The 12,993-nt window shown below is 51.6% G+C and overlaps 1 protein-coding gene across 6 annotated transcripts in view; it reads left to right on the forward strand.

The window, feature by feature from the left end:
- PTPN3 (protein tyrosine phosphatase non-receptor type 3) overlaps positions 1-12,993 on the forward strand; it is a 103,931-nt gene that overhangs the window by 61,667 nt on the left and 29,271 nt on the right. For 3 of the 6 annotated variants that reach the window (XM_058672302.1, XM_058672303.1, XM_058672305.1), the window contains 4 exons: positions 2,366-2,429; positions 3,765-3,937; positions 8,414-8,548; positions 9,425-9,601. In XM_058672302.1, the coding sequence (XP_058528285.1) occupies positions 2,366-2,429; positions 3,765-3,937; positions 8,414-8,548; positions 9,425-9,601 (549 nt within the window). Of the gene's footprint in view, positions 1-1,768; positions 1,788-2,056; positions 2,174-2,365; positions 2,430-3,764; positions 3,938-8,413; positions 8,549-9,424; positions 9,602-12,993 lie in introns of those variants that run through there. The other 3 variants (XM_058672306.1, XM_058672307.1, XM_058672304.1) reach the window with 3 other exon arrangements.

Consider the following 12,993-nt stretch of genomic DNA (forward strand, 5'->3'; position numbering starts at 1 on the left):
TTCAGCGAGAACTTGGACAGGTCCTATTGTAAAGAGTCCATGACCTTGACATCCACACACAGCTGAGTGCCAGAGGCTGTGCTTCCATTCTGCTGTAAATTGTGTTTGTGGAAAATGCTTCAACAGCATGATGGACTTAGGGACACTGGTTTTCTTTCCAACTCAGTTTACAGTGTATCTATTTTCCAAAGCAAAACAGAAAACCAAGTAGCAGCCCTATACTGTTTCAGTAGGGAATTATTTTCACAATAAAATCAATATGTCAGGTAACATCTTTCCTCTTGCCTCGGCTAAAAGCCCCTTCTTGGAAACAGGAAGCTGCAGCCTTGGTGTGGTCAGCAGGCCTGGGTCAGACAGGGAAGTGGGCACAGGGCTTATTTTTCCTACCAAGCCCCTGCAGAAGCCGATGGCCTCCCCTCACTGCCATTGGCCCCAGGATCCAGCTTACTCTGAGACAGAACCTGCCAAGATCCCACAGACAGAGGTTGGACCGTAATGTTTCACGGGCATTGGGAGTCTCATGCATACACATCAAGAAGCAGGTACATAAACAGCATCCTTTACTGGAGGTCCCACACGGGCTCTGATGACCTCCCCTCACCGCAACCCCAGGCTTACCTGCAGACATGTAAATGCCCCCCTCGTCCTCCAGCATCGAGCCAGTCCTCCTAAAGAGGCCTTCCCTTGCCCCTGGTGCAAACATCAGAGACCAGCAGGGAGCCTGGTGCAGAATGGTGAGTCCCAGGGACCTCAGTGGGGGACCTGGACAGGTGCCCCTGAAGGGCAGGATGCAGGAAGGGTGGGTCCTGAGCCTTCTTGAACACCAGGCAGGGTTTGAAGACCCTCTGGGTGTTGACCCAAGGGAATCAGTTCTAGAGAGAAGGCACTGTGTGTGTAAGTCACAGGATGAAGGGAAGCTGGAGAAGTGGGCGGGTCAAGCTGGAGTACTGTGTGATCCTGGGAGCCCCAGGCAAGAGGCTAGGCCACATCAGGTGTCTCAGGTGCTGGAGCATATGCTCAGCCCTTCACACACTCAGCAGACCCCGGACTGCTACATGCGATGGGTACTCATACAGTAAGTTAGTTTGGAATGCATCATTATTTCTTCAGTGCCTGGCTCCCTCATTACCAGATTCCACATGGCTGTGCCCGCTGTCTGGTTCCCTACTACAGCAGGCCCCTCTGTACTTTCTTCCCTTTGTGGATGAGTTCAGGATAGTAGAGAGCCACTGTAGAGCCTGACGCCCAAGAACCACAGACACTGTCCCCAATGTCAAGTTTGCTATGGGAGAGAAAGCTGCCAAGGACAGACATTGGAGTCAGCCTGTGGGAACCCCCTGCATCAGGCGGGGTCCAGCTCAGGGCTCCCTGAAGTGAAACCAGCGAGAGAGCAGGAGAAGCCCAAATTCCCAAAGGGTGCAGTGCAGTGTGGGAGTGAAAACTCACAAGCTCAGCTTGTCTCCCACTGTGTCCTGCAGAACAGGTGCTCCTGCGACTGCTGCTGGGCGCAGGACAGCTACGTGGGCACTCACTGCCCTTGGGGAAGGGGGGGATGGTGTGTGACACACCTGGACAGGATGCTCTGACTCATTTGTCAGCAGAATGCCTGTGTCACATACATACTGCATAGCTGCACAGGCACTATGAGACCACCGGGAAAATGCCCAGGCTTGGGGGTCACCTGAGACCTCAGGGTCAGTTCCTGGGTCCCAACATTCCTGAATGAGTTGCCTCCAGTACCCTGGAACACCTCAGTGTCCTCATTGGACAACTGGGTGTAGCAATCTGTACGTGTGGAGATGGTTGTAAGGCTTGATGGAGGATGTTTGCGAGGTTCTTTGTAGCCACCTGGTGTGTGTGTGTGTGTGTGTGTGTGCAGGATGTTTGCGAGGTTTTTGGTAGCCACCTGGTGTGTGTATGTAGTGTGTGTGTTTTTAAAATGCCCAGTTAAGCACAGCTGTTTGGCTGATGTGCTTTACATGTGAAGTCACAGAGCCAGGAGACCCACTGGGCCAGGCCCATCCTCCCTCTGCTGCTCCACATTGCCCTGCCTGCCTTCCTTGTGCCTCCACCAGTCCCTGCAGGGCAGCTGTGTCATAAAAGAGAGCCCTGCCCCTGCTTCTTGTTATTTAAAGGCTGCATCATAATCCAGGGGCTCTTGTGTGGCGCCCAGGTCAGTTAGCTCCTTGGCGCTCGGCTGAGGCCACAGTGCTGTTGTCATTGCCCGAGGAGCAAACCAAGAAGCCGAGAAGCCCCCCCAGGCAGAGAGGCGGCACGCTGGCTGGTGCCTGATGCTCGTGTTTGACTTCTATTTTATTTTATTCTTTGTTTTTTGTCTCTGTGTGTTTTTGTATGTTTTTTTCAGGGTGAACATCCTCAAAATTTCCTTCAAAAGGAAAAAGTTCTTTATCCATCAGCGACAAAAGCAGGTGAGTCCCAGTCCCCCTGCATGGTTTCTTGCCTTGCTCAGTGACTTCCGCTCTCAGTCTTTCAGAGTCCAGGGAGTCTTAGCTGGAGGTTTAGTGGGGGATCTGGAGCTGGGTGTGGCCACGGCCATGGGACTCTGAAGCCCCACGGCCATGGGACTCCCCCATTTGTGGGATCCACATCCGTGTCCTGCTCAGAGAATCGGCCTCCAAAAAGGCAGAGAGTCAGATCCTGGCTCTTGCAAGGAGAAGCAGGACAGGTGATTTGGCCCATGGTGCCTTGTTCCCAGAAATGCAGTAAAACACACTTCTTGTGGGAGCTATGAGGATGAAATAGAAGAGCATCGGGGTGAAAGCCCACAGCAGAGCCCTCTGTAGGGTCAGCTACCTCCCAGGATGTGTGCAGCATGCCCGAAGGCTGGCTGGCTGGCTGGCTGTATCTTATAACATGGGTCCATGACACATCCATGGCTCCTCCTGGCAGCGTAGGTGGGCAGGAATAGGACCTAGACACGGGGCAGCTGAGGCTCCCACGGCCGCTGAGTTGGGGAGCTGGCATCTGAACCATGACACCCCACTCAGTCTTGTTACCCTGTATGGTTTTCACTCATCATCACTCTATCCATTTTGCAATTTTTAGAAAGACAATACATACTAAGAATGGCCATGCCTAGCAGTGAACTTAAAAATAAGAACACCAAAGTTCAAATAGGGATGAAAACCTGGGTTGCTTAGCCCCCGAGTGCAAGATGCAGGCCAACCCAAAATGCTGATGGTGGCTTTTAATGTGAAAACCAAACACTGCCCTCGTGTAGGATGAAGACAAAGCAAATGATTCGCCTGTGTTCCCTGGATTTAGCCCTGTGCTCTGTGGGAGGTGAATAAACAAACCCCAAGGGTTCCAAAATTACCATTGTCTGATAGGCAAGAGAAATGCCAAGGCTAAATCTTAAAAGGAACAGGTCAGACGCACTGGGTCTAGTTGCTCCAAATATGTCCAACTCAGAAAGGAAGGCAGGTGTGAAGGAAAAGCTTTCCTCAGGGGGCATGGGTGGGGAAAGGTAGGTTGTGGTCATGTGTATAGCCAGTGTCATCAAGGTGGGCACGACTTGCTGCCCAGGAACACTCCTGGGACACCAGGAAGTGGGCATGATGCTGTCCTAGCCCAGGTCCTGCTGTCTGGTTGTCGCCCCTGTTGGTACGACACTCATGAGGCCCCGCTCCTGTCCCACATGCTGATGGCTGCCCTCCCAGCCAGCGTCCTGCCAGCCAGTTGTTGCCCATGTGGGTACGACGCCCCTGCCTGCTGCACTCATGTCTGCCCTGGTGCTGTTCCAGACGGATTCCAGGGAGCACATCGTGGCCTTCAACATGCTCAGTTACCGCTCGTGTAAGAACCTGTGGAAGTCCTGCGTGGAGCACCACACGTTCTTCCAGGCAAAGAAGCTGCTACCTCAGGAGAAGAATGTTTTTTCTCAGTACTGGACCCTGGGCTCCAGGAACCCCAAAAAGTGAGTATGCCCGGGGGACACTGTCTGCCCTGGTCAGAGGTGGACTTCCAAGAGCAGAGAGTGCCCGCACCCCAGGGCTACCTTCTCCAGCTAATGGTCTGTCGGGTCTCTGAGCACGTGTGCCCAAGATGTCCATATTCTCAGTATTTCAGGACACCTGTATTTCTCAGCATTTGTTGCTGTCCCCTCCCCTACTATCCTTTGAGCCTAATCCAGCACGCACAATTGCACCTGCCCCACACCTTGTCACAGCAAAGGAACATGTGACAGGAACTCCAGGTAGCAGCCTAATGCCAGCGTGTTGGGCTTTTCCAACCTGGTGCCACTACGCCAGCCCCTCCTGTTGACATTAATTCCATATAATGCGCCATAAGACTGAATGAGGCGAGGGGGATTCAACCGCATGGTTAAGACACCAGTTGGGATACTTGGGTCCCATATCAAAGTACCTGGATCGAGGACCGGGCTCCAGCTCTTGACTGGCTTTTGACTCCAGCTTCCTGCCAATGCAGAGACTGTGCGGCAATGATGCTAAATCGAGTCTGTGGGTCCCTGCCGCATTTTTGGCTCTTGGCTTTGGTCCTGCCCAGTCCTGGCCCTTACAGGTATTGGGGGAGTGAACCAGTGGATAGGATCCTCTGCCTGCATACCTGCCTCTGAGATAAATGAAAGAGCTCAAGGAGTAAATTCGGATTTGTAGAGTCAAGTGAGTTTGGGATGGGCTACCTATAACAATTCCAAAATAATAGTAAAATTGTAGCTGGCAATTATTGTGTGTTTCTGCCAGGCACATACTTATTAGCTGTTGTGACCATCTGTGAGACAGGTAGCATCGTCTACAGGAATGATATTAACATTATTTAATGACTAATCCAAAGAAATGTTATAAATGTGTATGTAATTGACATAAATTGTAGCTTGAATTAAATTGTACTTATTCTGTAATTGAAACCACCATGCAGTTTATCCTTGCTTTCTTTGGTCTCAGACTGCCTTTGAAATAAACATAAGATGTGGCAGACATTATTTTTCAAATTATTATAATTTCAAAATAATTTGTTGGTTTTTTCAAAATCGTGTCTGAGTTGGTTGCTACAGTTACTAAATAGGGAAGGCCCACGTCTGAGCCATTGTTTCATAAGTGGAACTGCCTCAGATGGTCAGTGACTCTTTCTGTTAGTATCAGTGATGCTATTTATGGAGCTAAATATTCTTAGTGTCTGCTCTTAGCCAAGAACAAATATATTCTTTACATGTTTATCTTTTGAATTCTGTCTGGTACTTAAAAAAAAAAAACTTATTTATTTCTTTGAACGATTTACAGAGAGAGAGGGGGGAGAGAGAAATCAATTTTCCCCCTACTGGTTCACTCTCCAGATGGCTGTAACAGCCCAGGCTGAGCCAAACCAGAGCTAGTTCATCTGAGTCCCTAACGTGAGTGGTGAGGCCCAGGCACTTGGGCCGGGTTCTGCTGCTTTTCCCAGTTCCAGACAGCTAGATTAGAAATACAGCAGCCAGCAGTCGAGATTCTGAGGTCAACTCTGACAGCCAATGGATCCTGGAGGGATTTTCTCAACCTTGGAGCAACAAAATCAACATCTCAGAATTATTGAAACCACTTAACCAGTACCCTCAAAACATGCTGCACACCAGGGACCTTGGAGTGACATCACGTGGCTGTCCCACGACCTCGGGTACTGGGCTGCTGGGAGCGGCCCTCTCCTCTCTCTCTCTCATCTTCCCCCTAGAAACAGGGAGAGCAGAAAGGAAGATTGAAAGTAGATGTTTTATCCACTTTCCCATATCCTTAGGACCCTTCCCATCCTAATCAGTGGTTTACATTCTCCTTAACTATGTAAACATTATTAAAAAATAAAATAAATCTATTATGGGGGGGGAAAGGAAAAATAACAAATAAAAATAAAATAAATACTCTTTAAAAGAAGAAGTACAGCAGCCAGGACAGAAAACTTTCCCCATGTGGGATGCCAGTGTCGCAAGCAGTGGCGTTAGGTACTACACCTCAACGCTGGACCCTGTATGATATTTTTTTCCTTAAGATTTATTTGTTTACTTGAAAGCCATAAAGAGAGATCTACCATCCTCTGGTTCATTTCCTTAACTGACTGCATCAGTCAAGGCTGGGCCAGGCAGAAACCAGAAGCCAGGAGCTCCACATGGGTCTCCTATGTGGGTAACATGGATTCAAGGCCTGAGCCTTCATCTGCTGCCTCCAAAATGTGTTAGCAGGAATCTGGATGGAAAGTGGCATAACCAGGGCTTGAACAGGCACTCCGATGTGGAATGTGGCTGTACAGTGCGGTGGCTTTAGCCATCGCGCCAAACACCTGCCCCCTCTCCAATGTTTTGATGCATCTCTTGCCTCTGGTGCTGAACATAGTTTACTGTCAGTATAAACTTGAGCCAGATACTGCTATTTTGGTGGCTGAAGTCAACAGCCGTGTTAGTGTGGGTCAGGAATCCAGGGAGACCTTGGCTAGAGGACTCTTCTATCCCGTCTGGTACAAGTTGAGCTTCCTGGATCCAAAAATCCAAAATGCCCCCAATTCTGAAACTTTTTGAGTGTCACAGGAATTTCGGATTTTGAAGATTTATTTATTTATATTGGAAAGGCAGATATACAGAGAGGAGGAGAGACAGAGAGGAAGATCTTCTGTCCGTTGTTTCACTCCCCAAGTGGTCTCAATGGCTGGAGCTGAGCTGATCCGAACCCAGGAGCCCAGAGCCTCTTCTGGGTCTCCCACATGGGTGCAGGGTCCCAAGGCCTTGGGCCATCCTTGACTGCCTTCCCAGACCATAAGCAGAGAACTGGAAAGGAAGCAGGGCCACAGAGATTAGAACCGGTGCCCATGTGGGATCCCAGCATGTGCAAGGCAAGGACTCTAGCTGCTAAACCACTACACCGGGCCCAAGAATTTCAGATTTTGAAGCATTTTAAATTTCCAATTTTCATGTTAGGAATGTTGACCTCATAAAGTTCACTCAGCTATTCCAAACTCCCCCAACCCTAAAATCTGAAATCCTGATGGTCCCAGGCAATTTTAAATAGGGGGTCTTTGACCTATGTAGGATGGGGTTTCCGGATGAGATCCCCTACTGTCCCTGGGACTGCTGATCTAAAGGGCCCGAGGCCCAGTGCTTTGGTGGGACAAGTAGAGGCCTGGGCTCAGCCAGACCCTTGGCCTCCCCAGGTGGGCTTTCAGGAGGTATAGTTGAGTTTCCTCCATGGAAGCCTCAGTTTCTGCAGGCTCTGTAAGGGTGACAACAGAACCGTAACTGCTAATTCCTGCAGTCACAGGCCAGCCCCACCGCAGCCAGCCCCCGCAGCCATCTTTCATCCATCATGAGGAGCCACTTGGGGTGGGGGGGTAGCATAAGGCAGCAGGGACTCCCAGTGTCAGTTCCAGCTGACTTTTGAGACCCCTGTCTCATCACCCCCACGTAAGAGGTGGGGAGACTTGCAGAGGTCATGTGCTTACCCAGCACCGAAGGAGAATGTCCACGTGTGTATACATCCATGCTCTAAAACGCTCCGTGGAAAGAAGTGAGTTCCTTATTTGCCAAGGTAATGGGACAGTGGAACACTTCATCCAAGAGTCTCTATTAATAACTGTGACACATAATTTTAGGAGTCTGTTTCAATAAACCCTACAACGGAGCAGCTCCTTCCCCTTGTTCTGACACAGTGCCCTTGGTCCATGGTGCTGTGGTAATGAGGCCAAACCACCTCCAAGGGAAGATGCTGCCGACCCTGCTGCTGGGAGCATAGTGAATGAGAGAATGATGAATCACGTGCTAGGAAGAGTTCTGTATTGCCTTTGTTCTTTTGCTCAGTCTTTGTTCTGTTTTGGTTGGTTGGATGAAGGTCACGAGGAAATGTGTAGAATGTTTGGATAAGACCTGAAACCATAGATTAAAAACGTACAGATGCCTGGCCTGAAAATGGGAACTTCCAAAGCAGGCTTCAAATTTTCTCCTGTGAGATAATGGTGTTCTGTGATGCTAAGAGACTAGTCAAGTTCAGAAGTCACGTTTAGGGGCCGCATGTTCAGAAAATGGGTCTGGAAACCACTGCCTGCGTGGATTCTGGGGTCCTGTAGCCAAGAGTGCCCCAGGATTGATGGCAATGACTATTGCCTGCCACGATAAGCAAGAGCATCTATAAGGAGGGCTAGTGGCTTTGTTCACGCTCTCCAGGTTGGCATGAGAATTCCTGCATGTGAACTGTGTATCCGAGTTACCCTGGAATAGTTCCTGATCTGGTGAGGCTTGGTTGTATTCTGGAAACAGCTCTGTGGCCTGACGTAGTGAGGACCAGAAAAGATGCTACATAAGGGCGAGTCACAAAGGACTAGCTGCTGCCGTCTGAGTGGGAGCAGCTGCCTGGCCTGGGGAGAAAGCACATAGCCTCTCGTGTCTTTGTGGTGGAAAGTGAAGCTGCGTCTGGTTTTCCAGGTCTGTAAATCACCAATACTGCAAAAAGGTGATCGGCGGGATGGTGTGGAACCCGGCCATGCGGAGATCTTTGTCGGTGGAACACCTTGAAACCAAGAGCCTGCCATCCCGGTCCCCTCCCATCACTCCCAACTGGTATGTTCCGCCTCTGCCATGCTGCCCGCCGGCAGATGCGTCATCAGCTGTGTGAACAGAACCCCAGCTTCACAGACCCCCCAAGAGGTGGAGGTGGCCTTGCTTTCCATGTGTCCATTTGCACCTGAGGGCCATTGCAGAGGGAACTTGTTTCCATGAAGTGCAAGTCTCACTACGTCTTTTCTGTGGTTTGGAGCGCTGAGATGTTCTTCTAGTAAGACATCTCTGTGTTGTGAACGGGCAGAGCAGCTGTGCATCTGGAAGGGGTCGCTTGGATCTTGGTACAGGCTCACGCCGTGTTAGGGTTACAGCCGGGTCCATTCCTTAGTGTCCAGAACATTGAACATCCTTTTGATGACTGATGCTGAAATGCATTTAGTCGCCCCTGGCCACAGTTGTCTTTCTGGGCTCTAGAACATTAGAGGTGATTCTGCATGGGCAGCTGCAGCCCGTAGAGGGTTAACAATGAATCGGCTCTAGGATCCCTGGCAAGCTGTGCGGCTGTGGGAACAGCACTCTGCACAGCTCTGTGATAAACAAGTACGGTTAGCTTCAGGGCAGTGTCTGTTTCCCACGCACACCATGCAGAGTAAACTTTGGGGAAAGCTTTGACATCAGGATGCCTGGCCCTCTGGACCAGATACCGATGCACAGAAAGGGAGCAGCTGGCCCGGGGAGGAGGTGCCTTGCAGAGCAGGGGAGGCACCTGGCTGAGCCGGGAGGGCTGTGGGCTTGTTTGCAGCAGAAAGAGCAGAACTTGGGCTTCGGCCCAGCCCTTAGCCTCATAGGCACCTTTACCTGCCTGGTCTTGGTTCCCCCGTGGTCTTCAGGGCACTTTGCTTCCCTTGCCTGACACGCGACCTTTCCCCACCCCAGGCGAAGCCCTCGGCTCCGGCATGAAATCCGCAAGCCACGGCACTCGTCTGTCGATAACCTCGCCAACGAGATGACCTACATCACAGAGACTGAAGACGTGTTCTACACGTACAAGGGCCCCCTGTCCCCCAAAGACAGTGATTCCGAAGTGTCCCAGAACCGGAGTCCGCACCGAGAGTAAGAAACCTGCTTTTTCCCTGCTGGCTGGCCAGGCCTCGGTTGTCGGGTTCCACCCAGGCCCAGGGTTGTGCTTGGAGAGCAGGGAGGAGCCATTGCTCGTGGACAGCTTAGCAGGGCGCCGCCTGCCGACAGGGGCTGTGGGCCCCACTCTGCCTGTGTGGGCTGTGTACCTGGGCTCCGTACTTTTTCTGTTTTGTGTGGCATCCTCAGGTCCTGAGCATAGCCCAGTTTAAATCATCCCAGGGGCTGGCATTGTGGCATGACAGGTTTAGCTGGCACTTGGGACTCCAAATCCCATACCAGAGCACGAGTTCAAGTTGTGGCTGCTCTGCTTCCAGCTCAGCTTCCTGTAAATGCACCTGCAAAGGCATCAGCCAATGGCCCAGGTGCTTGGGTCCCTACCACCCACGTGGGAGACCCAGATGGAGTTCCTGGCTGCTGGCTTTGGCTTGGCCCAACCCTGGCATTTGAGAAACAAAACAGAAGATGGAAAATCTCTCTCTCCCTCTCCCCACTATCCTGCCTTTCGAGCAAATTAATTTTTAAAACTAAAAAGTTGCATCACCCATAGCCCAGGAGGTCAGAGTTTCACCCTCACGTGATGCCGGGTCGTCAGGAACTACACACTACCTTCTGAGAACAGGAACTGTGCCCTTGGCGTTGCTGCTTTCTGCTTTCAGTGGAAAGCAGCAGCACAGGGTAGCATCTCTGTTTTTCAAACTTTTGTCAGAAATGGTTTAGCTAAATCAGGCTGGGTTTCTGTGTTGTTTTACCTCTTTTTTTTCTTTTTAAATAATATTGCTTAAGAAAAATGTTTATTTGAAGGGCAGAGTACAGAGAGATCTTCTCCCTGCTGCGTCAGTTGCCAAGTGCTTGAAACACCAGGGCCAAGCCAGGCCAAAGCCTGGAGCGCAGAGTTCCATCTGCACCTGTCATGGGGATGCCAGAAACCCTGGAACTCAAGCCGCCGTCTGTAAGAGGCGTTAGCAGGAAGCTGGATTGGAAACAGAGGCAGGACTCCACCCTAGGCATTCTGATACAGGCTGCAGGTGACCCGAGAGGTGGCTTAACCCGCTGTGCTACAGTACCTGCCACTTTAGAACAGTTTTTATTTACTTATTCAGAAGGCAAAGAGACAGAGAGTGAGATAGACAACAGCCAGGACTGCGCCAGGCTAAAGCCAAGAGCCAGAAACATAGGATATCCCACGTGGGTGCCAAGGACCCAGCAGCTGTCAGAGCAGAGGGCAGGGCTGAGACACAAACCCAGGTACACACAAGGGCATCCCAGGCTAGCTCAGCCACACCGCTGAGCCTGGCTCTTGGAGACAATCCCTTATCTTCCTTCTTGGGTTTAACTACATGGGCCTTTTTAGGAATCCATGCCAGTGAGTTCAGGTTGGCTGCATCCGTGGGAGAAGGTTAGGGCACGTTAGTTCAAATCACCTTTGAAGCAGGGAAGGTGGAGATCATAACTGACATTAAGCGAGAGTGTGACATGAAAAGATACACCGTTGGGAAGTCAGTCTTAAGTTGCTGGGTGTCCATTCTGTGAAGCCCCGTGTTGTGGCCAAGATACAGAAACCCAATGCCTCCCCTCACAGCACAGGATCAGCCAGCGGGCACATCAGCTAATCTGTGAACCGTTACCACCGTAGCTCCCAGGCTTAAGGCCCTGAGTCCCCACTGGCTGTGCTGGAGACCAGCACAGGGGTGGCATGCCCTGCCCCGGGCTGTGCGGGGCCGTGCTACTCCTCTGTCCCCTGCCCACAGTGGCTAACTTGTTCTCAACACCTGCAGCTGCCTAATCCCTGTGGGGGTGATTTCCCCGTGGCCTGCCCTGCCACTGTGCTGTTGTCATGATCGCTGTCTCTCACGCCAGCCTGCAGCCTGCTGCCCTGTCGTCGAGCAGGCTGCTTCGTGTGGCCCTGCAAAACTGCAAGCCTGTGTAGAAAGACAAGGCAGCCGTGCAGGCTTCTGTGACCAGGCCCAGTGTGAGTCCTCCCCGTGGCTCTGTGGGAAGTGTCCCCTAGGGCTCTGGGAGGCATGTGCACACACACGCACACTCCCTGGAACTTGCTGCCTTGCTCTGCCACCTTGCTGAGGGGTTGTTGAGCATCTAGACCTTCACTGCCTCAGATTAGTAGCCGCCAGCTGATTTAAAGTGAGGTAGAAGGAGGCCCTCGGGTCCTGTGTCCCTCCAGCTGCTGTCCAAGTGCTTGGTAGCCTCACGTGGTCATAGACACAGCCCCTGGCCCTCTGCAGCTGGCAGTGCTGTCGCCAGCACCTGGCTAGATGGAACCCAGACGCTGCCGAGAGGTCCCTGAACCACGGGCTGGTGTGCAAGTGAAGAGGGCATTTTGCAGAGGCTGGGGTGGCCATGGTAGGACAGCTACTTAGAACTGGTCTGGTCAGGTGGCCAGTGCCAGGCATGGGAGTAGCCAGCAGTGCCTTGTGCACTGGAGCACGCAGCCCTTCAGAAGTGCTCCATTCAGTGCCACATCCACAGTACACTGCCGCCCACGGCCTTTGCTGGCCCCTGGGGCAGGCAGATATTTGCCTCCGTCCAGTAACCTCCAGGCCAGCTGGGCCGGTAATACCTTGTCCTCATCATCACACTGTTGTTCTTTGAGGAAAGGAGAGGTTTGGGGGAGCAGTCGGAGGGCTCAGGGCGCTTGCTGGAGGAAGAGTAAAATATGAGTAGGGGAGGAAAGCGAAAAGATCCTTAGAAAAGCCCCTTAGGTCTGGCTGCACGCCCAGAGGAGCAGCTCTGGCTGAACACAGGCCCTGAGATTCCATATCTGTAGCAGCGCCGCCAAGTGGATGGTTGCGGTGGTACAGCCTTGGCAGTGCACTGCGGGGGTGTGTGTGGAGGGGGGTCTGAACAAGCTGTCACTCCCAGCATTCAGTTATCCTGTTCTTGCCTCCACATGAAGACCACACTCTTCAGTAAAATGGAAAACCCTTCCAGTCCCGCCCAGATGATAGAGAGGGACAGTGACGTACAGAACAGAAGCTGCCAGAAACAAATGTCAGGGCAGATGAGGGTGGTATGCAAAAGACTGGCTTTTTAAACATTTATTTTTTTGAGAGAGAATTCCCGTATAGTAATTCACTCCCAAAATGTCTAATACAGCCACAGCTGGGCCAGGTCATACCCCAGAGCCAGGAACTCATATAGGTCTCCGATGTGGTTAGTAAGAACACAGTTGGTTGGGTCCACCATTGTGGCATGGTGGATTAAGCTACTGTTTGTGACACCGAGTTCTGGACACTCCACTTGCAGTCCAGGTCTGCACTAATGTGCCTGCGAAGGCAGCAGAGGATGGCCCAAGTACTGGGGCCTCTGCTACCTGTCTTTCCCCTGAACCTGGCACAATTACCTGGCAC

The sequence above is a fragment of the Ochotona princeps genome, chromosome 14, assembly GCF_030435755.1.
Source record: "Ochotona princeps isolate mOchPri1 chromosome 14, mOchPri1.hap1, whole genome shotgun sequence".
NCBI lineage: Eukaryota > Metazoa > Chordata > Mammalia > Lagomorpha > Ochotonidae > Ochotona > Ochotona princeps.